The sequence below is a fragment of the Physella acuta genome, unplaced genomic scaffold, assembly GCF_028476545.2.
Source record: "Physella acuta isolate Inbredline_101_S28 unplaced genomic scaffold, ASM2847654v3 ptg000186l, whole genome shotgun sequence".
Lineage (NCBI taxonomy): Eukaryota > Metazoa > Mollusca > Gastropoda > Physidae > Physella > Physella acuta.
The window spans coordinates 578,777-601,210 of NW_026731705.1; the positions used below are offsets into that span (position 1 = coordinate 578,777).

The 22,434-nt window shown below is 36.3% G+C and overlaps 2 protein-coding genes across 2 annotated transcripts in view; both read left to right on the plus strand.

Annotated features, from left to right (window-relative positions):
- Positions 1-5,206: 5,206 nt before the first annotated feature.
- LOC131936745 (uncharacterized) lies at positions 5,207-8,288 on the plus strand. The gene is made up of 4 exons (XM_059293811.1): positions 5,207-5,356; positions 6,449-6,494; positions 6,645-6,767; positions 7,018-8,288. Exons 1-4 carry the CDS (start codon positions 5,207-5,209, stop codon positions 7,947-7,949), a joined length of 1,251 nt encoding a protein of 416 aa, XP_059149794.1. The 3' UTR covers positions 7,950-8,288.
- Positions 8,289-15,006: 6,718 nt separating this feature from the next.
- Positions 15,007-22,434, plus strand: part of LOC131936746 (uncharacterized) — a 53,206-nt gene continuing 45,778 nt past the window's right edge. Inside the window, exons 1-2 of the mRNA XM_059293812.1 lie at positions 15,007-15,068; positions 15,329-15,364. Coding sequence (XP_059149795.1) covers positions 15,018-15,068; positions 15,329-15,364 — 87 coding nt within the window. The 5' untranslated portion in view covers positions 15,007-15,017. The remainder of the gene's footprint in view (positions 15,069-15,328; positions 15,365-22,434) is intronic.

Consider the following 22,434-nt stretch of genomic DNA (forward strand, 5'->3'; position numbering starts at 1 on the left):
CTGACCGTAGACTAGCACATATATCACACATACCTAACTGACCGTAGACTAGCACATATATCATACATACCTAACTGACTGTAGACTAGCACATATATCACATATATCTAACTGACCGTAGACTAGCACATATATCACACATACCTAACTGACCGTAGACTAGCACATATATCATACATACCTAACTGACTGTAGACTAGCACATATATCACATATATCTAACTGACCGTAGACTAGCACATATATCACACATACCTAACTGACCGTAGACTAGCACATATATCACACATACCTAACTGACCGTAGACTAGCACATATATCACACATACCTAACTGACCGTAGACTAGCACATATATCATACATACCTAACTGACTGTAGACTAGCACATATATCACATATATCTAACTGACCGTAGACTAGCACATATATCACACATACCTAACTGACCGTAGACTAGCACATATATCACACATACCTAACTGACCGTAGACTAGCACATATATCACACATACCTAACTGACCGTAGACTAGCACATATATCACACATACCTAACTGACCGTAGACTAGTACATATATCACACATACCTAACTTACCGTAGACTAGCACATATATCACACATACCTAACTGACTGTAGACTAGCACATATATCACACATACCTAACTGACCGTAGACTAGTACATATATCACACATACCTAACTGACCGTAGACTAGCACATGATCACACATACCTAACTGACCGTAGACTAGCACATATATCACACATACCTAACTGACCGTAGACTAGCACATATATCACACATACCTAACTGACCGTAGACTAGCACATATATCACAAATACCTAACTAACTGTAGACAGCACATAAATTACACATACCTAACTGACCGTAGACTAGCACACATATCACACCTACCTAACTGACCGTAGACTAGCACATATATCACACATAACTAACTAACCGTAGATTAGCACATATATCACACATACCTAACTGACCGTAGACTAGCACATATATCATACATACCTAACTGACCGTAGACTAGCACATATATCACACATACCTAACTGACCGTAGACTAGCACATATATCACAAATACCTAACTGACCGTAGACTAGCACATATATCACACATACCTAACTGACCGTAGACTGGCACATATATCACACATATCTAACTGACCGTAGACTAGCACATATATCACACATACCTAACTGACCGTAGACTAGCACATATATCACACATACCTAACTGACCGTAGACTAGCACATATATCACACATACCTAACTGACCGTAGACTAGCACATATATCACACATACCTAACTGACCGTAGACTAGCACATATATCACACATACCTAACTGACCGTAGACTAGCACATATATCACATATACCTAACTGACCGTAGACAAGCACATATATCACACATACCTAACTGACCGTAGACTAGCACATATATCACACATACCTAACTGACCGTAGACTAGCACATATATCACACATACCTAACTGACCGTAGACTAGCACATATATCACACATACCTAACTGACCGTAGACTAGCACATATATCACACATACCTAACTGACCGTAGACTAGCACATATATCACACATACCTAACTGACCGTAGACTAGCACATATATCACACATACCTAACTGACCGTAGACTAGCACATATATCACACATACCTAACTGACCGTAGACTAGCACATATATCACACATACCTAACTGACCGTAGACTAGCACATATATCACAAATACATAACTGACCGTAGACTAGCACATATATCACACATACCTAACTGACCATAGACTAGCACATATATCACACATACCTAACTGACTGTAGACTAGCACATATATCACACATACCTGACTGTAGACTAGCACATATATCACACATACCTAACTATCTGTAGACTAGCACATATATCACACATACCTAACTGACCGTAGACTAGCACATATATCACAAATACCTAACTGACCGTAGACTAGCACATATATTACACATACCTAACTGACCGTAGATTAGCACATATATCACATATACCTAACTGACCGTAGACTAGCACATATATCACACATACCTAACTGACCGTAGACTAGCACATATATCACACATACCTAACTGACCGTAGACTAGCACATATATCACACATACCTAACTTACCTTGTTTATCTATAATTGTTTAAATATAGCTGGATGTAGCATTGCTTCTAAAAAATAAACTGCAATGAGTATATTTTTTCCATTTTTTTTTTGCTAATTTTTTTGCATTAACACCCAACCCTCCCCCACCTCCCTAAATGGCATCGCCCGTGGGTCCGAACTATATATATATATATACTGGTTCTATGTTCTACTGGTGCTATGTTCTACTGGTGCTATGTTCTACTGGTGTTATGTTCTACTAGTGCTATGTTGCACTGTTGCTATATTCTAATGGTGCTATGTTCTACTGGTGCTATGTTCTACTGGTCATATGTTCTACTGGTGCTATGTTCTACTGGTCCTATGTTCTACTGGTCCTATGTTCTACTGGTGCTATGTTCTACTGGTCCTAAGTTCTACTGGTGCTATGTTCTACTGGTGCTATGTTCTACTGGTGCTATGTTCTACTGGTACTATGTTCTACTGGTGCTATGTTCTACTAGTTCTATGTTCTACTTGTCTAATGTTCTCCTGGTCCTATATTCTAAGTTTAATATCTTACTGGAACTATGTTCAACTGGTCCTATCTCCAACTAGTTAATTTTATATTTTTGTTGGTAATTTTGAATTTATAAATATATTTTAAATAGAAAGACCGCATTATTTTAAGTATTTCATTACAGCAAATAATGTATTCCTCTAAACAAAATGTAAAATAATTTAATCAATATAATGTACATTAATAAAACTATCACCTGTAATTATTTCTGCTATTAAAATTAACATTGAATAGCCATGTTTTTGTAGTCGATAACTTGGTTAATCTGATTACTATTTACATTGGTGCAAATGGATAATTTAATTTTACAACATATGACCATGAAATAAAATGTATCGGTATTTAGACAAAACAATTGGCGACGATTTGAAATCGATTTTCTTAAAATATCGAGAAAGGAATTGACGTATTTTCCCGCCGTTCTAAAGTAATGCACATATTTATATAAATAGGAAACAATGTAATTAAATTAACATTATCGTAAATAAATCATAAAATCAATAATATATATTTGCAATAATTATTTGTTAAAATAGCTTAAACTTTCATAGTTTTCAAACAAATCTTATTAATTACCTAGTATCAGATTCGATACTAGTTGGAAAAGAAAACACCGACACCATCTTAAGTTATGGCTTGCCAAATTGCCAAATTTAATTTACAATTAAATTAGAAGTAAAAGCAGTATGATGACACATATAATTAGCATAATAATTCATATAAAAATACATAACTGTCGTATTATAAGAAACACAAATATACACTTATATAGATACTATTTGAGTTACTATACAGGTCGATTTCATATTATACGAAGAGTAAAATATCAGAACATTCGAGTTTTACGATTAAGAAACATTTTTTTTCTTATTGGAAATTATTTTGAAAAATTATCAGCGTTTTATTGAATTTTTAAAATTATTAATCACCTATGTGTTTATAGTGACAAATATGTTTTACTTTATTAATTCCGGTATCCTATTGTGATTAAATGTTTCAGAATGAGTTGATCGATTTACACAAACATAATATAAATTTGTCATTTGAATTATGTAAAGGGAATTATTATAATTCTTATTGTTGCTATACCAAAGAGGCCCTAATTCAAACATCCGTGTAGATTAGACTCGAATTTAGGGGAGACAACTCGATAGCTGGGGACAGTAAACTATCTAGGGGAGATAACTCTAAAGTCCAAACAATTAGGCCCCTACCGCCTTGTAATAATGTTGGAAGGACAAAGACTCTGAAAGAAAATCTGAAAAAAAAAATCTTAAACACTCATTATTAGAAGTTCAATGTCCGCCACCATATTGTATTTGGCATCATTGAAAAGCTGGATCGCAAATTTAAAATACGATTATTAAGGCCAGACATAACACACTTTTTTCGATGATTATTTTTTTTTTCTGCTAGCAAGGGTTTATCACTAATTCTGATAGTAACACCATTTAGCTATCTAACCTGAACGTTTCAAACGTATACAGCAACCCGTTATCATTTTATTGCAATATGAAAAAATGGTACCCGCTGCTTATTTTCACACAACGCGGCATCATAAAGTGTACATCAATCTATCGGCCAAACTCTCGTAAGCACCTTGATGTAGCGACTTTTTTCTTTGTTCTTAAAATAAGTGGGATAAGCGTTGTTTGCTAGAAAGCAACAATTCACATAAAACTCCATAAAAGTAAAAATAATAAATTGTAGAGATTCTTTGATATGATTGACCAAACACCCCCGCACCCCCGCCACCCCCCCCCCCCCTCGCTACGCCTCTGAGGTAGAGATGCATTGAGATGATTGACCAAACATATTACGGCACAGGAAATCAAAACAAATTTAAGATAAGTTGGTGTTTAACCACTGGGATGGGTAGTCTTTTTTTTTTTTACTATGTAAACAATCTCCTGTCTTTGTTTGTTTACTTTAGTCGGTATGATATACTCTTTTGTTTGTTGTTTTAAAATTATACAACAACGTATCGATATAATCGTATTTTCCGTTATATCGGAAACACCAAAAGCTTTAAAATAGCTTTACAAATGACACAAAATATGTACTTTTGACACATACCTTCTGTTACTTTTTGCTCTTTTTTCCCATTTTACATTTTTTTATACAAAAAAGCCTACTATTTAAAAAAAATACAATTCCCACACAACAAAACGACGATTTGGTTGTTAGATACGGGCTTTATTGCAAATCATTACACGGCTAGTTCATGAACATAAAAAGCCATCAACGGCATATAGCCCTAAAACAAATGTAAACAACAAACAGGTTACATCGCTGAACACACTATCACGTGTAGGCTACATAAATATACAGGTGTTATAAAATAAGTTACGACCAGTATACAATATTGCCAACAAGTATTATAAATTTAAATACTTCACCTAACTAGTGCGCAACATGCAACACTAGTAGAAAAATACAATCAAGTAATCTAAATAAGTTACTTCACATGCCTAATCTGCAACATGCGGCAATGGTATGTTAAAAAACAATTCCTTAACATAACCAAGTTAAACAACTACACGGTCCGTGTCATTAGCAACCTGGGGCTTGAATGCTGCGGACACAGGTACAACTACCCAGAGTCCCAGAGGTCACATGACATGAAAACACTGGTAAAAATCGCTCACAGAAGGGCCACAACCAAATAAATTATAAATTATCCCCCTGACTGGTAACCATGGTATGTGTTACAATTTTATCAAGAATAATATATTTAAAGAGCACTTTAATCACCAATTTCCAATAGGGCCTATTTTTACTTCAGAACACATTATTAAAGTTGACAAACTCGTAAGGACGGCTTAGTGACTGGAGCGGCGTCGTCCCATTTCCCACAGTGACACGTCACTTCTTATTTTGCTTATGTAGGCCAATGTGTTGAAATTGAAATCATTCTACAAAACTTTATAATTTGGCTGCTTTAATGTTGTTTACGGCAATAAAAGTTACAATTGTTCTGGCTATCGAAATCCGATCTTCATTTCTGCTAGCGATAGTAAATCTAGGCCTGTTGGTTCTAGCTTGCGTTACGCTTGGTCTCAACTTTTGGAACCCAAGGTTTCCGGTCTCAACACAGGTCTAGATCTAGATCTAGATCTCGAACACTATATTTAGTTCCAGTTTTGCTGCAATTAGTGCTAAAGATAAATTAAATCTAGACTTTAAAAAATAGAGTCTAGACTCTAACTAAGCTAGCACTAGCGTAGCAGAAGCTAAATCTAGATTAGAGCGAAAGGTTCTACAAAATTCTCTACGTTTTGACATGCTTTATTATTTTTATTAAATAGATCTAGAATCTAGATCTAGATTTTATATTAAATAAGATAAAGATTCTAGTCTAAAGTTATAGATTTAAGAGAAAATCATATTTTACCATGATGTATAGCACTATAATAATAGCAGCAAAACTAGAATTAAATCTGACTAAATCCAGATAAAATTTATTGCAGAAAATAATGCTATTTTATTTTAGGTCTTTAAGTGGTGGACCCTGTGCAGTCATTAGTAACAGCCTAATTACTGATTAGACAGTGTTGTTATTCATTAGTTCTATGCTAATGACAGTTCCATCATAAATGTTGTCATTCTGTAGTTGTATGCTAATTACAGTTCCATCATAAATGTTGTCATTCTGTAGTGCTATGCTAATGACAGTTCCACTATAATTTTATTTCTCTCTTCAGAGCCTGAAGGATCTTCCATAGTGGTGTGTGCTGTCTAATGACTTAAAGTCAAGTGGGGAGTTCAAAGGTCAGTTTCATGTAATCTGATATGTTAATCTGAGATATTATTTGTGCATAATCTTCTAAACTGACCATCATACAGAATTATATTTCTCCTTATTGTCGGTAACTTTAGATTCTCAGAAAAACAAATTAAACTGAACTAATTTCTTGACAGGTATAAGTAACTCATCACCTACTAAATGTGTAGATGACCCCAACACTTTAGCAAGTATAGCAGAGGATAGTCTAGATGACCACAACAGTATGGCCTGTGAAGAAATGTCAACATATTTTACAGGTAATGTCCATTTGGAAAGATTTTAAAAAGGTATCTACCGGCATGCTTACTGTATTTTGTGCTGATGAAATCCTTATGTTGGAACATTCTGTAGTTTGAAATGTTTACTGGATGAGTATCTTAAGATGGTGATGGTTGATATGGTTGTGACAGTTGGAGGTTGTAGATAATTTTCATGTTTTATATTTGTCAAAGTTTAACAGCTAATGAAATGTTTACAGTAATAAAATTGTTTTGTTTACCTGTACAGGTACACATGAAGTACAAGAATGTCTTGAAGGTCAAGGTGAAGTAGATCTACACACACACCTGGCAAACTGCGAGAAAAATCCTGGCCATAAAAACTTTGTACCTCTAAAACAGTTAAGTGTTGAACATTTTCCTTCTGGTTACCATGACAACGATTTGTATGACACCACAAAAGCCCTGGCTGACCTAACTGTCAGGATAGCCGTTAAGTTGACCAGTCCAGACAGACCAGAGTTTGTACCAGGCACTAAAGATCCATATCCTTGCTACAACACCAGGGGACAGAACTCACTGAGGACAGGGACTGGGAGGGTGGGGCAGGTGGACAAGTACACAGAGAGGATGGACCAGACATACAAGACCTACAGAACTTGTCCCTGTCCTGAATGTGACCACTCGGACACACCCAGCAAAGTGTGGTGGGAGGTTCGTGTGTTGACAGCCAGACATGTGGTTTTTGATTCAAGTGAGGCGAGACAGTCCAGCTGTAGGTTGTGGTTTGATGATGATAAAAGTCCAGTGGTCAACATTTATGGGTGGAAGGTGGGTGTGTCAGACACTGAGGAAGACTGGTGTAGTTTGTATAGTGTGACACATGACGTAGATGTAGGTGATAAACTGGAGGAGATGTGGAGGCGGATTGATGATCTATGTGATAAAGTGAGGGACAAATACAAGAGTCGTAGAGATGTGGACAAGCTGACCATTATAGTGTCACATCCTCATGGCTGTTCTAAGCAGGTCTCTGTAGGTCACTGGGTGGACAGGCAGGTGGTGTGGGGTAGCTCGACCAGGTACACGTACACAACGGCCACCTGTCCAGGTAGCAGTGGGGCTGTGGTCTACAGACTGGGGTGTGGCTGGTATGGCCATCTCCACAGTGGAGCTAACTCTGGTGGATTAAATTATAGTGGGGTGGAGTGGGACTTGTAGTTGTCTGCTCTTGTATAGAATGTAAACAAACATGGCGCCTGTTGAATGTCTGTCTTTTCTAGAATGTAAACAAACATGGCGCCTGTTGGATGTCTGTCTTTACTAGAATGTAAACAAACATGGCGCCTGTTGAATGTCTGTCTTTTCTAGAATGTAAACAAACATGGCGTCTGTTGGATGTCTGTCTTTTCTAGAATGTAAACAAACATGGCGCCTGTTGAATGTCTGCTCTTAAAATATTTCTTGACATTATTGTAGAGCTTTATTAACCTTTTAATTAATTATCTCGTTATTTTTATCAGCGAGAAAGTTGTTGATTGTTTGATTGGGAGTGGAGAAAAAAATGTCACAAATTTTGTTCTAAATATAAACGTAAATAAATAGTTTTCAATCAACTCGTTTTCTTTCTCATTTTTGTTGTTTGTATTTTGTGTGTGTGTGTGTGTGTGTGTAAATTTTGGATCTAGCTACTCTCAATATTGACGCTAAAGTTTGGATCTAGCGACTCTCAATATTGACGCTAAAGTTTGGATCTAGCGACTCTCAATATTGACGCTAAAGTTGGGATCTAGCGACTCGATATTGACGCTAAAGTTTGGATCTAGTGACTCTCAATATTGACGATAAGGAGATGGAGATGGCTGGGCCATGTCCTACGCATGAGCAAAAGAAGACCCCCCAACATGACGCTAAAGTGGACTCCGCCTGGAAAGCGAAAGAGAGGAAGACCACTGGGAATATGGAGGAGAGAGATGGAAGAAGAAGTGCAGGCTACTGGCAAGATCTGGCATGAACTAAAGTGGCTCGCCCAAGACAGAGTGAAATGTTGGAAATTGAGATTTGTTCCTGCCCTATACTCCACAGAGAGTGATGCGGATTATGGAATGGATCATGATTCGGACTTTGACAGGGACAGCTGTTTTAAGCTGTGGACTACAGATATTATATTTAATGCAGAAGAATCAACTCCCCTTGACGATCCGGTTGTCTCAGCCAGAGAATCCTATATCCATCAGTAAGTCATTCTTCGTTTGGTTGTGGTTATAGTTCCCCAAAGACATCTACTGTGAGCTGATAGAATACTTTGCTCCATAGACCTCAACTGTAAGCTGGTACAATACTTTGCTCCATAGACCTCCAAAGCGTTTCTTTTGCACTCAGTCATTTCCAAAGGTGTCATGCAATATCTTACACAAACATTAAGGTTAGCAAATTAGGTAAAGTTTAAAACAATTATAGGAACCAGAAATACAGCAGAGCGCCACTAAGTCTATCCAGCTCTATCAAGTACCTTGCTCACGTTTAGGAAACGAAAGTCGGGTTGACTTGACAATGAACACATCATCCATCCAGATGCCAGCGTCAGTAAATATATGAACTCTACTTCATCTGCTGTATGGGGCGTTGAGTCAAAAACGGGAAGTTTTATTTACATAGTTACAACACTGCAATCAGTTTGATGGACTATCTTTTTATCTGTTGTTTATGCTGACAACTAACTAACGTGTTAAGTAACAATTAAACATCTGACATAAAACTAAACATATCAGCCAATCACAACGCTGGAAGATATCCGACAATCACGTGACTAGCCAGGTAAAACAACGCCCCAGACAACAGCTGGTAGATACACGACGGTGTCTTATATAAAGGTAATTTTTTTTTTTCTTTCCAACTGTAAGAATTACTTTTTATTTTTTTTTTTATTTGGCGGATTGACTGTTGTTGATTTCTTAGCAACAAACAACTTGTAGCAACCAAATATTTCCTTACGTTCTATAAAAAGCTTAAATAAAATTATTTCATACTCTATTAATTATTCTAAGATAAAACACAAGTTTCATCGATTATTCTGTACTTAAAATCTTTCCTCCACTAACAGTTTCTCTCTCCCAGCAACTTCGCCCCAGTCCTGTCTACCTTGCCATTTTGTTTTTACAGCGGCATTATCATACTATACTTTAAAATATATTTAGTAAATACTCTCTATCTCTTATCATATACTGTGAATAAAAGCCCTAGAACGTCCTTAACCAACTGTCTATAATCTAATCTCTCTCAGTAAGATCATATGACAGGGCTTTATAAAAACTGAAATTAGAAAGAGGAAAAAAAAAGTTGTACGCGCGAGACTATTTTCTTTACATTTATATATTGCTCCACTTTGACTATGTATAACTAAGCTAATATCGAAAGTACTTTTACACAGAACGCTTTTGTAAAAACGTAAGCATTCTAATTCCGCTACATACGCTATGTCCACGTCCTAACCTATATTCGCTTCATATTGTCGGCAATCAGTTGAAAGTATTTAGCTTATTACTAAATTACATAGTTAAAATAAAAGAGCACATACCGCAATGTTTAGCACAGTTACATCCTATCTGAAACTATAGAAATCTTAATATGATATAACTGCAACACGGGAGCCGGGCGTTTTCCCGAAAGACACTTGCCCGAATGGACACTTGCTCGAATGCGACAAATGCCCGAATGGACACTTGCCCGAATGGGACAAATTGGTAGAGTAAATAATTCTATCTTGTGATTTTCTAGTCGCCAGTCCTGTTTAAGCTAGACAAACAAGATCCTACTAAAATTTCTTCAAGAATGTCTTGTTTTAAAACTACAACCAGGATTGTGGCAGTGAATGTGGAGCTAACAGAAATCGCCAATGTCAAGGTTCACTCTAGTGTGAAGATGATTCGTGCAGTGCTTGTGAATTACCGTTTCTAACAATTTAATACTGCACTAAACTACCTGGGTGTCTGTGTTGGTAACGTTTGTTTGATCAATATAGTTTTACGGAAAAAACCAAATCAATGACCATAGCATCAGTTTTAAGATGACTATTCTAAACATACATAGGCTATACAATTATCCATATATACTGATTCAGAAATAGATTTAAATAAGTAACAGTGGTATTATGACAGTACACAATTTTTTACAGAGGGGTCCTCTAGTGGAGGGTGTTGTAACTAATAGATAACAACATTTAGTTTAATGACTAGTGTTATCTTGCTATCAAGTCTACCATTGCGGGAGCTGATTGTTTCAAGTTCACGTCTACGTCAACAAATCTACACATTAATTTCCATCGCCGTTAAGTGAAGATTGAAGTTAATATTTTTTATTAATCCTAATCGCTAGAAAAATGTTCACGAAAATAAGACGCTGCCATATAAATCATGTTTATCCTTGAAATAGTGTACAGTTGTTCGCTGATTTCAAATGTTTTTAGAAAGGAAATATCAGCTCAAATTTACACCAGTACTAAAATTACCGGTATTTAGAAAAAAAATAGAGTAAAGTACCACTTCTGACCATCGGAGGTCGCTCAAAAATTAAAAGTAATCCGAGTATTAGAGAGCCAAATTACAAAACCCAGCTTTTCCATTCCGTAAGGATGTGAAACGTCACCGACTGTTTTCTCCGAAGAGAGGCAGCGCGACAATGTTTAAAAATCCTAATGTATAAAAGCCCACGTGCGCACCCCTCTCTCTCTCTCTCTCTCTCTCTCTCTCTCTCTCTCTCTCTCTGTCTGTCTTTCCGCAAAATATTTTCGCCGGACATCACATCAGAATCTACAGCGATATATCGAGAACTTGATACGGAATTTTGTTGAAAATAATATGGTAGATGTTTTAAATGTATAACGACAATTGTATTTAAAAAATAAAAATAAAAAATAAAGGCGTATTCGAATGTAGAAGAACAAATTTAATTACGCAACCGGAAAAGCGTTTATAGGTAGGCTAGAGCGTATTTAACAATGACGTCACTTAATGTTTACACTAAAAAAAAGATCACGAAACTAATGACGTCATCTTCCGAGTTTAGAATAGAATAAAGAAATGAACTATTTTTATTCAAATATGATTTAGAGCTACTTACGCTATGAAATGTATACAATATGATTTTCTCGGCCTAAACTTTTATAAGTTTTTACTTTAAATGTGTCGGATTTTTAGCTAATTAGTTATTTCTTTGCTTTGTCATTAATATCGTTCAGCGTGTAGTAATGCGCATTGCGTTTTGACCAATAACTATTTTACAAATTATTTGTCTCAAACAAGTTCAACCTTGTAAAATATATAGGCCCATAATTCACGTGAAACGGGTACCGATGGCTAGTATTTGTTCTAATTCGTGCATAGGGTGAACATGCTTCGACGTGGGTACTTGCCAAGCACATGGCAATTACTTATCACGTACATAAAATGTACATAAGCACTACATAAGACATTGCCGACCCAACACCTTCAGTCACGGTGTACACTTTTGTTTTGAGGGGCTAAGCCTCTAGACATAATTTCTACTGCTCCTATAGTCTACACGGTTCCTTATACTACTGGTCGTGTGTGCTACTGGTCCTTTGACAAAGGTCATATGTCTTAATTGAAATATGTTCTTATATGTCCTACATTTCATATGTTCTTATGGTCATATGTCCTACACGTCATATGTTCTTATGGTTATAGGTCATACATGTCATATGTTCTTATGGTCTTATGTCCTACAGGTCTTATGTCCCCAATTTCCTATAATCTCTCTATATAAATATATATATATATATATATATATATATATATATATATATATATATATATATGTATATATATATATATATATATATATATATATATATATATATATATATGGTTGATACATTCGAACAAAGTCTCGAACAAACCCACTGGCAGATAAATCTCGATCCCCTTCAACATTAATATTTTAAGAACGAAGAAGAAGAAGAACTAAATTTGACCTCAGCATTATATATTAATAGGCGTAAATGTCATTTTAAATTCAAACAAAATATTTACACCCGTCTACAGTAGAGACCAGTGATTCTTTCAAAAATTATCTTCGTGCCTACTATTGAAATTGAAACCACCCAAGCTTGATCTGTAATGACATTTCAACTCGCAAAACTTAATAAGGTAATTAATTTGTTAATTTTATTTTTTGATCAGGAATTATTATTGCTTTAAATTATTGTTTCATTGGTTACACGTAATAATTAAAGTAGTTTGATTAAAGCAGATAATTTGTCTGATAAAAATTTACAATAAGTCAATTGATCACCTCCAATGATCGATGGTATTATAATTGATTAACCTTGTATTATTCTGCTTTTATTATCAGTACTTTGGTTAATCTAATTACTATTTATATTTGCGCAAATGTATAATGTACATTTTTTAACTTATGACGATGAGATTAAATTTATCGGAATTTAGACAGAACATTTGCCGACGATTAAAAGTCGATACTCTTAAAATATTGATAGGGTAATTCATGTACTTTCCCGCCATTCGTATAATGTGCATAAATTTACACAAAATGGAGAAAAATTTATTTTAATCAATATTCTTATTGATAAAACATAAATACATCATTATATATCTGCAATAATAATTTGTGAAAATAGCTAACATATTATTAATTTTTCTTTTTACTCTCATTACTCACAAGGTGATGCGTAGTATCAGAATCGATTCTAGTCCATGAATGTAAACGCCGATACCATCTTAAGTTTAGGTTTGCCAAATTGATAAACTAGCAAAAATTACTCTTCTAATTTACAAGTTAATTACAAGTAAATAGAATATGATAATAAATATAATTAGCATATTAATACACATAAAATACTTAACTCTCGTATTACAAAAAAGACAAATATACATTTATACACATAGCAACTATTTAAGTTAGTATACATGTTTTTAATATCATACAATGAAAGAAATATGGAATTTCATGAAATTTAAGTATTAAGAATTAGAAAAAAAAATTTCTTAATAATAAAAATGATTTTTTAAATAATCAGCATTTATTCATTTTTTAAAAAAAAGTTTTAATCACGTACGTTTAATATTCAAAAATGATCTTTTAGTTTATACTCCCGGTATCTTATTTAGATTTAAAAAATGTCACAATTCGTTTTTCCATTTCAATAAAAATTATCTAAGTTTGTCATCAAGTTATGTAATGCCATGATTTTAATTCGGCAGAACTATTGTACTGATAAGCTACAACATTTGAATGTACACTTTATAGTGTGTAAAATAAATTTAAAGAACATCAATAGTATTTGCTAGAAATAATAATATGATACATCACAGCAAGTGCACAATAGAAAATTTGGACATGACAAAATTAGCATGGTTTCTTACCAGCAAGTGCACAGTAGACAATTTGGACATGGCAAAAATAGCATGGTTTCTTACCAGCAAGTACACAGTAGACTATTTTGACATAGAAAAATTAGCATGTATTCTTACCATTGATCAGTGAGTTAGTATGCCGTGGGGAGGGGGGGGGGGGGGAGGGAGGGAATAATTTCATCACCATCATTATCATCATCATTCCTTTGTGGCCCCTGGGGAACAAAGGGCTGTAACTACACGTTTTCAGCGAACTCTGTTTTGAGCTGCCCCTTTAATCTGTGCCCATGTGAGCCCAGCTTAACCATTCTTCTCCATGTTTTCTTTGGCCGGCCCATCCTCCTTTTTCCCTGGGAATTTCAGTCCATAGCCATTTTTGCATCTTTTTTTTTTATCTTTTTCTCTTCTTAGCGTTGACAAATCCATACCGATTTACGGGCCTTTATATAATTATCTATTGGCTGTTGGTTTAAAATTTGCCACACGTCTTTTTGTCATATCATTGACCAGTGGCTTTTGTTATGTAGTTTGTAAAGAAACACTGGATGATGACTAGTCAAGCTACCATATAAACTTCTTTCTTTATAAAGTCAAAATATTTTTAACTATAACAGAGTAACTGTTGGCTGCTGAATGTGATGTGAAGGTCAAGGTTATTTCAATCAAACAGCTGCCACAGATGACCATAAGACTACAGTAAAGGCCAGTAGAGATCTGTCACATCAAGTTACAGGTAAGTTTGTTAATTATCTTTTAACTTAATCAAGTGTACAGCCATGGTTTAGTGCTGATGTAGACAATGTGTCAAATCTTTGTGTTCTGGTTTATTTAACAGGATTTAATTTGGATAGTCTAGATGACCACAACAGTAAGACCAGTGGAGAGGATAGTCTAGATGACCACAACAGTATGGCCAGTGGAGAGGACATCTCAAGATATTTTACAGGTAATGTCCGTTTCTTTGGAAAAAATTGGTCCTAAAAAGTTATCTACCTGCATGCGTACTATTTTTTTGTGCTGATGAAGTCCTTATGTTGGAACATTCTGTAGTTTGAAATTCTTACTGGATCAATATCTTAAGATGGTGATGGTTGAGATGGTTGTGACAGTTGGATGTTGTAGATAGTTTTCATGTTTTATGTTTGTCAAAGTTTAACAGCTAATGAAATGTTTACAGTAATAAAATTGTTTCGTTTACCTGTACAGGTACACATGAAGTACAAGAATGTCTTGAAGGTCAAGGTGAGGCAGATCTACACACACACCTGGCAAACTGTGAGAAAAATCCTGGCCATAAAAACTTTGTACCTGTAAATAAGTTAAGTCTTGAACATTTTCCTTCTGGTTACCAAGACAACGATGTTTATGACCTCACTAAAGCCCTGGCTGACCTAACTGTCAGGATAGCCGTTAAGTTGACCAGTCTAAAGAGACCAGAGTTTGTACCAGGCACTAAAGATCCATATCCTTGCTACAACACCAGGGGACAGAACTCACTGAGGACAGGGACTGGGAGGGTGTGGGATGTGACCAAGTACACAGAGGAAATGTGGGGCTATATATCTTGTCCTTGTCTTGAATGTGACCACTCGGACACGCCCAGCAAAGTGTGGTGGGAGGTTCAGGTGGTGACAGCCACACATGTGGTTTTTGATGAGAGTGAGGCGAGACAGTCCAGCTGTAGGTTGTGGTTTGATGATGATCAAAGTCCAGTGGTCAAGATTTGTGGGTGGGAGGTGTGGGGGTCGGACACTGATAGAGACTGGTGTCTGTTGTATTGTGGGACACATGACGTAGATGTAGCGGATAAACTGGAGAAGATGGTGAGGCGATATGAAGGTCTACGTGAGAAAGTAAGGGACAAATTCGAGAGTCGTAGAGATGTGGACAAGCTGACCATTATAGTGTCACATCCTCATGGCTGTTCTAAGCAGGTCTCTGTAGGTCACTGGGTACACAAGCAGTGGGGTAGGGGAAGAGACACCAGGTACACGTACACTAATTATACCTGTCCAGGTAGCAGTGGGGCTCAGGTCTACAGACTGGGGTGGGACTGGAGGTCTGACCATCCCCACAGTGGATCTAACTCTGGTGGATTAAATTATAGTGGGCTGTGGGTGGACTCAGACGTGTAGTTGAGTAGTAGTTGTCTGCTCTTGTGTAGAATGTAAACAAACATAGCGCCTGTTGGATGTCTGTCTTTTCTAAAATGTAAAGAAACATGGCGTCTGTTGGATGTCTGCTCTTGAAATATTTCTTGACATTATTGTAGAGCTTTATTAAACTTTTAATTAATTATCTCGTTATTTTTATCAGTGAAAAAGTTGTTAATTTTTGGATTGGGAGTGGAGAAAAAAAATGTCACAAATTTCTTGTAAATATAAACGTAAATAAAAAGTAAAAAAACTCTTTCTCATTTCGGTGGAATTTTGGATGTAATGTGTACTTAAGTGTAGCACGGTGCACTTAAGTGTAGCACTGTGTACTTAAGTGTAGCACTGTGTACTTAAGTTTAGCACGGTGTACTTAAGTGTAGCACGGTGTACTTAAGTGTAGCACGGTGTACTTAAGTGTAGCACTGTGTACTTACTTAAGTGTAGCACTGTGTAATTAAGTGTAGCACTGTGTACTTACTTAAGTATAGCACTGTGTACTTAAGTGTAGCACTGTGTACTTAAGTGTAGCATTGTGTACTTAAGTGTAGCACGGTGTACTTAGTGTAGCACGGTGTACTTAAGTGTAGCACTGTGTACTTAAGTATAGCAATGTGTACTTAAGTGTAGCACTGTGTACTTAAGTATAGCACTGTGTACTTAAGTGTAGCACTGTGTACTTAAGTGTAGCACTGTGTACTTAAGTGTAGCACGGTGTACTTAAGTGTAGCACGGTGTACTTAAGTGTAGCACTGTGTACTTAAGTGTAGCACGGTGTACTTAAGTGTAGCACGGTGTACTTAAGTGTAGCACGGTGTACTTAAGTGTAGCACGGTGTACTTAAGTGTAGCACGGTGTACTTAAGTGTAGCACGGTGTACTTAAGTGTAGCACTGTGTACTTAAGTGTAGCACTGTGTACACTACAACAAGTTAAAAGATCACAGCATTTCAAAAATAAGAAATTGTTAATTTACAGTCTCTAGCCGGTATCACTTCCCTGAGTCCAACTCTAATGAGTACCTGACCAGTAACAAACATTTGAAGCCACCCAGTATAGAGTACTGCCTGTAGGATAACAAACTACATTAACTCTTCGTATTTAGAGTTCAGTAAAACAGATGATTATAACTTGAATTCTCCCTTGGACCGTCCGTCAGAAAAGGCAGTCTTTAAAGAAAAAAATTTGTAACTATAGACATCGGTACAGAAACCGGTGACAATATAATTTTTGTTATATTTTTATATTATAGTAATCTTTTTATATCTTTGTTATAAGTACCCTTTCTAATCTGACGGCCCATGGGGCAGGTGAAGTAGAGTTCACTTGTTTCAGTTACCTCGGCTTATGAAGGGATAGTGTGGTCAGCATTATACCATCCCGCCTTTACTTTCTCTAACGTGGGTCAGTTACCCATCAGAGCTGGGTGGACTTAGAGACATACTACTGACATGAACCCCGGATTCGAACTCGAGACTTTCAGGTTAGCAGTCGTCTCACGTCTGCTCAACCAGCTGATCAAACCATCTCTTATTTTTTTAATAAATTTGTGTTGTGATACATTGCTTCAGTGTTGTGATAGATTATATCAGTGTTGTGATAGATTATATCAGTGTTGTGATAGATTATATCAGTGTTGTGATACATGACGTGAGATTGTAATTCTGCTATTGTATCTAGCTACAGCAGCCCGCACACAACTGAGGCTGTACCTATCTGTTTAATGCTGGCGTGTGTCTGTGTATCTAGCTACAGCACACAACTGAGGCTGTACCTACCTGTTTAATGCTGGCGTGTGTCTGTGTATCTAGCTACAGCACACAACTGAGGCTGTACCTACCTGTTTAATGATGGCGTGTGTCTGTGTATCTAGCTACAGCACACAACTGAGGCTGTACCTACCTGTTTAATGATGGCGTGTGTCTGTGTCTCCAGAGTAAACAACATCTGTGTCAAGTCTGAGAACAGCATGGCACTGAAGCCGTGTCGCCAATGTTGAAATGTTCCGTCAGATACACAACAAAGTTCAGCTCTTTCGAGTAATTGACGTCGCCGATACTTCCAGAAGAATCGATGACGAAATGAATGTCTGCAACCGGAGCATACATGGGAGCAGAAATAGTTAGACACAAAGTTTGTTTTACGCGGTGGCGCCAAAATATATTCCTGACAACATAACATAATTGTATGTTATCAAAACCTTAGTAGAATTGGGGGAAATAGCTTCAGACTCACAAAATAAAATATCTGCAGACGGACAAAATTAAATTGCCAAACGTTAGTCAATTATTTCATTCAATTTTAAATGATAAATCTTGAACCAAGTCGGTTGTGAATAATAGTTTTCAAGTTGTGTGAGAGACATCAGTGCGGACACCAACACAATTAAAGAACTAGTCTGTCAAATATAGGATGGATTTTTACGGAAGATCGGTGTTCTGAAACTTTGGTTCAGTTAAGTATCATAGGTTCTGACATCGTTTCTGACAGTAATATGTGGGTGATTTGCGAAATGCGAGTTTGTCTATCTCATTACTGAGTGTTAAAACTGTAAATTTTCTAAATGTTAGTCAAATGCAAATCCGAAAAATTAGCACATTCTTGCAATCAGCTTCATATTTAACATGTAATGTCGCCAGCGTAATCAATTTAACATGTAATGGCGCCAGTGTAATCGATTTAACATGTAATGGCGCCAGTGTATTTAACATGTAATGGCACCAGTGTATTTAACATGTAATGGCGCCAGTGTATCATGTAATGGCACCAGTGTATTTAACATGTAATGGCGCCAGTATAATCAATTTAACATGTAATGACGCCAGTGTAATCAATTTGACATCTAATGACGCCAGTGTAATTAATTTAACATGTAATGACGACAGTGTTATCAATATAACATACAATGACGTCAATGTAATCAATTACAATGTAATGACGCCAGTGTAATCAATTTAATAAGTAATGGCGTCAGTGTAATCAATTTAACATATAATAACGTCAGTGTAATCAATGTAATGACGCCAGTGTAATCAATTTGTCATGTAATGACGTCAGTGTAATCAATTACAATGTAATGACGCCAGTGTAATCAATTTAGCATGTATTGACGCCAGTGAAATCAATTTGTCATGTAATGACGTCAGTGTAATCAATTACAATGTAATGACGCCAGTGTAATCAATTTAAAGTTACACGTGACAAACCTACCAACACTAGCCGTGATGATTTTAATTTGTCCGATGGCTCCCTATATCAGCTCAAGGTCACTAGAGAAGGTCAAGACGTTGTCAAATCTTGACGCCAGACGGTCAAGGAATGTCCGGTTAGCGGCACCAACTCAGACGACAACAACCTTAAACACCATCAGCTTGATCTTGTTCAAGGAATGTCCGGTTAGCGGCACCAACTGAGACGACAACAACCGCAGACACCATCAGCTTGATCTTGTTCAAGGAATGTCCGGTTAGCGGCACCAACTGAGACGACAACAACCTCAGACACCATCAGTTTGATCTTGTTCGCTTCATCAACAGCCGAGGTTTCGTCCCCACAGTCGCTGGCCACGTTCAGAATCATGGCCAACTTCTTCACCCCTGGGCGGCCAACTTCTTCACCCCTGGGCGGCCATCATAAAAGCTCATGTAGTTTTTCCTGGCCATCTTTAAGGCCTTTGAGGCTCCTTTGCAGTGGCCCAAGTAGGCTGTGTTGATTAGTACCTGAAAAACAGTTTGCCTTTTTTTTACATGAGGACAAACAATTTTAAGTGAAAGCTTGAGGGGTGGGGCGGGGGAGTGGGAAGTGACGAATTACGTAAGACTTTAGACAGGTATATACCTGCTCAAACTTTGGACAGGTATATACCTGCTCAAACTTTGGACAGGTATATACCTGCTCAAACTTTGGACAGGTATACACCTGCTCAAACTTTGGACAGGTATATACCTGCTCAAACTTCTATTTTTTCAAACTTATATTACTTAACAAATGATGTCCCGAAACCAGTTGGTAATAAATATTGGAATTCAATATTGAAGTCTATTATTAAGCAAATTTGTTTTGGTGTTGGGTGGGTTACAATAATATCAGGAGGACGAATTTCTGTAGAAGCGTCATTTTTTTTTACTTTTTTTTATAATAAGAGACATTACGTTTTACTTAACAATAACAACAATACTATCAACTCGCAATTGTTATAACAGAGTTAAAGTTAATTTATTTTTCTGCTGAAGATCGTATAGGAATTAGGTGTTTTCTATTCACTAAAATACCCGAACAACATGAACATATGTTCATAAAATGCTATGGCTAAATACTTATTTTAACCCACGTGTAATCAAACGAAACACATTAGATCTATATTAAATCGTCTTGTTGTCTACATTCTACTTGGCAAGCGACTATTTCGTGTCCTATTATAACAGTATTTCTCTAGCGTCATTTACACATTTTCAAATGTTAAAAGATCAATAAAAATCAATTAGTTTCGTCGATTGGCTTGGACATCTTCTAGAAATATTTTAATCCACCTGTAGACACTTTCATTAATTTCTAAAGACAGGGTCTCGTCACGTGACTCAATCTGAAATCAATACGTATGACTGGCGAGGTATAGACCTGGGTTTGGTTAGTTAGAACTAGCTGGAAACACTCCAAATACATTTGTATCTCACCTTTGTCAAACATTTACTTTACTTGTCTTTCATTGTACTGCACACGTATCTCATTTGTGCTAAACAAGTACTTTAACTGTCCTGAACCAGTACTTCATGTGTGCTACACAAGTACCTTACATGTGTAACACATGTGAAAAAAATACTTTACCTGAAGTACACAAGTACCTTACCTATGTAATAAAGCATGAATGATTGAATGATAGACCGATCGACTGATCAAACAAACGAACAAATGACTGAATGACTGAATGACTAAATAACTGAATGCCTGAATGCCTGAATGCCTGAATGCCTGAATGCCTGAATGCCTGAATGCCTGAATGCCTGAATGCCTGAATGCCTGAATGCCTGAATGCCTGAATGCCTGAATGACTGAATGACTGAATGACTGAATGACTGAATGACTGAATGACTGAATGACTGAATGACTGAATGACTGAATGACTGAATGACTGAATGACTGACTGACAGAATGACTGAATGACTGAATGACTGAATGACTGAATGACTGAATGACTTAATGACTGAATGACTGAATGACTGAATGACTGAATGACTGAATGACTGAATGACTGAATGACTGAATGACTGAATGACTGAATGACTGAATGACTGAATGACTGAATGACTGAAGGACTGAATTAATTGTAGTGCTGACGTAAAATTATCCATGTTATTCGATCCGCCACCCCAACAGCTTGACGAGACGACTGACTTCCTAAATGACTGAATGACGGAATGACTGAACACTTGTATAACTGTATGATTTAATTACTAAATGCCTTATTGAGCGATCGACTGATCGATTGACTGACTTACTGACTTACTGATTGACTGTATTACACACATATATTGTGGTGTTCAAACGTGTCTCTACACTCTTAAGCTCCAAGTCTGGTAAAAGAAATCACATTGTAAATGACAGAACCCTCTCCTAGATAATTTATTAATTTAAAGTGCAGAATGTATGTTTCATTTTTAGTCTAAGGACAAAATGTGGTATTGGGAGTAGTAGGGGATAGGATGAATTATTTTGATGGGTCAACTGATCTGATCATATTATTGATACAAAATGTTTTATTAAAAAATATTTTTAAATGTGATAATCCCTACAGAGTATATATATATATATATATATATATATATATATATATATATATATATATATATATATATATGTGTGTGTGTGTGTGTGTGTGTGTGTGTGTGTATGTGTGTATGTATGATGCGTATGTGTGTCTGTGTGTGTGTGTATTAACGTTAATGTTCTTTCTTATGTTCATATTCATAGATCCAGATGTCGATGTAAATGTAGATGTACATACATATAAACATACACACAATCATACAAATAGCCTTGAGTAAGATGTCGACTAGCTTAGCTTACCATTTCAAAACTTACCACAACCTTCGTCAGTGGTCGGGTAAAGGGAAAGTTTTTATTCGCCAGCAACTATTCAAAACTTGATTATATATTTTTTTAA

Coding starts and splice junctions, on each gene's coding strand:
- LOC131936745 (XM_059293811.1), top strand. CDS start 5,207: ATGCGGCAATGGTATGTTAAAAAACAATTCCTTAACATAACCAAGTTA. Junction 5,357..6,448: donor CACATGACATGAAAACACTG/GTAAAAATCGCT, acceptor GATCTTCCATAG/TGGTGTGTGCTGTCTAATGA. Junction 6,768..7,017: donor AATGTCAACATATTTTACAG/GTAATGTCCATT, acceptor TTACCTGTACAG/GTACACATGAAGTACAAGAA.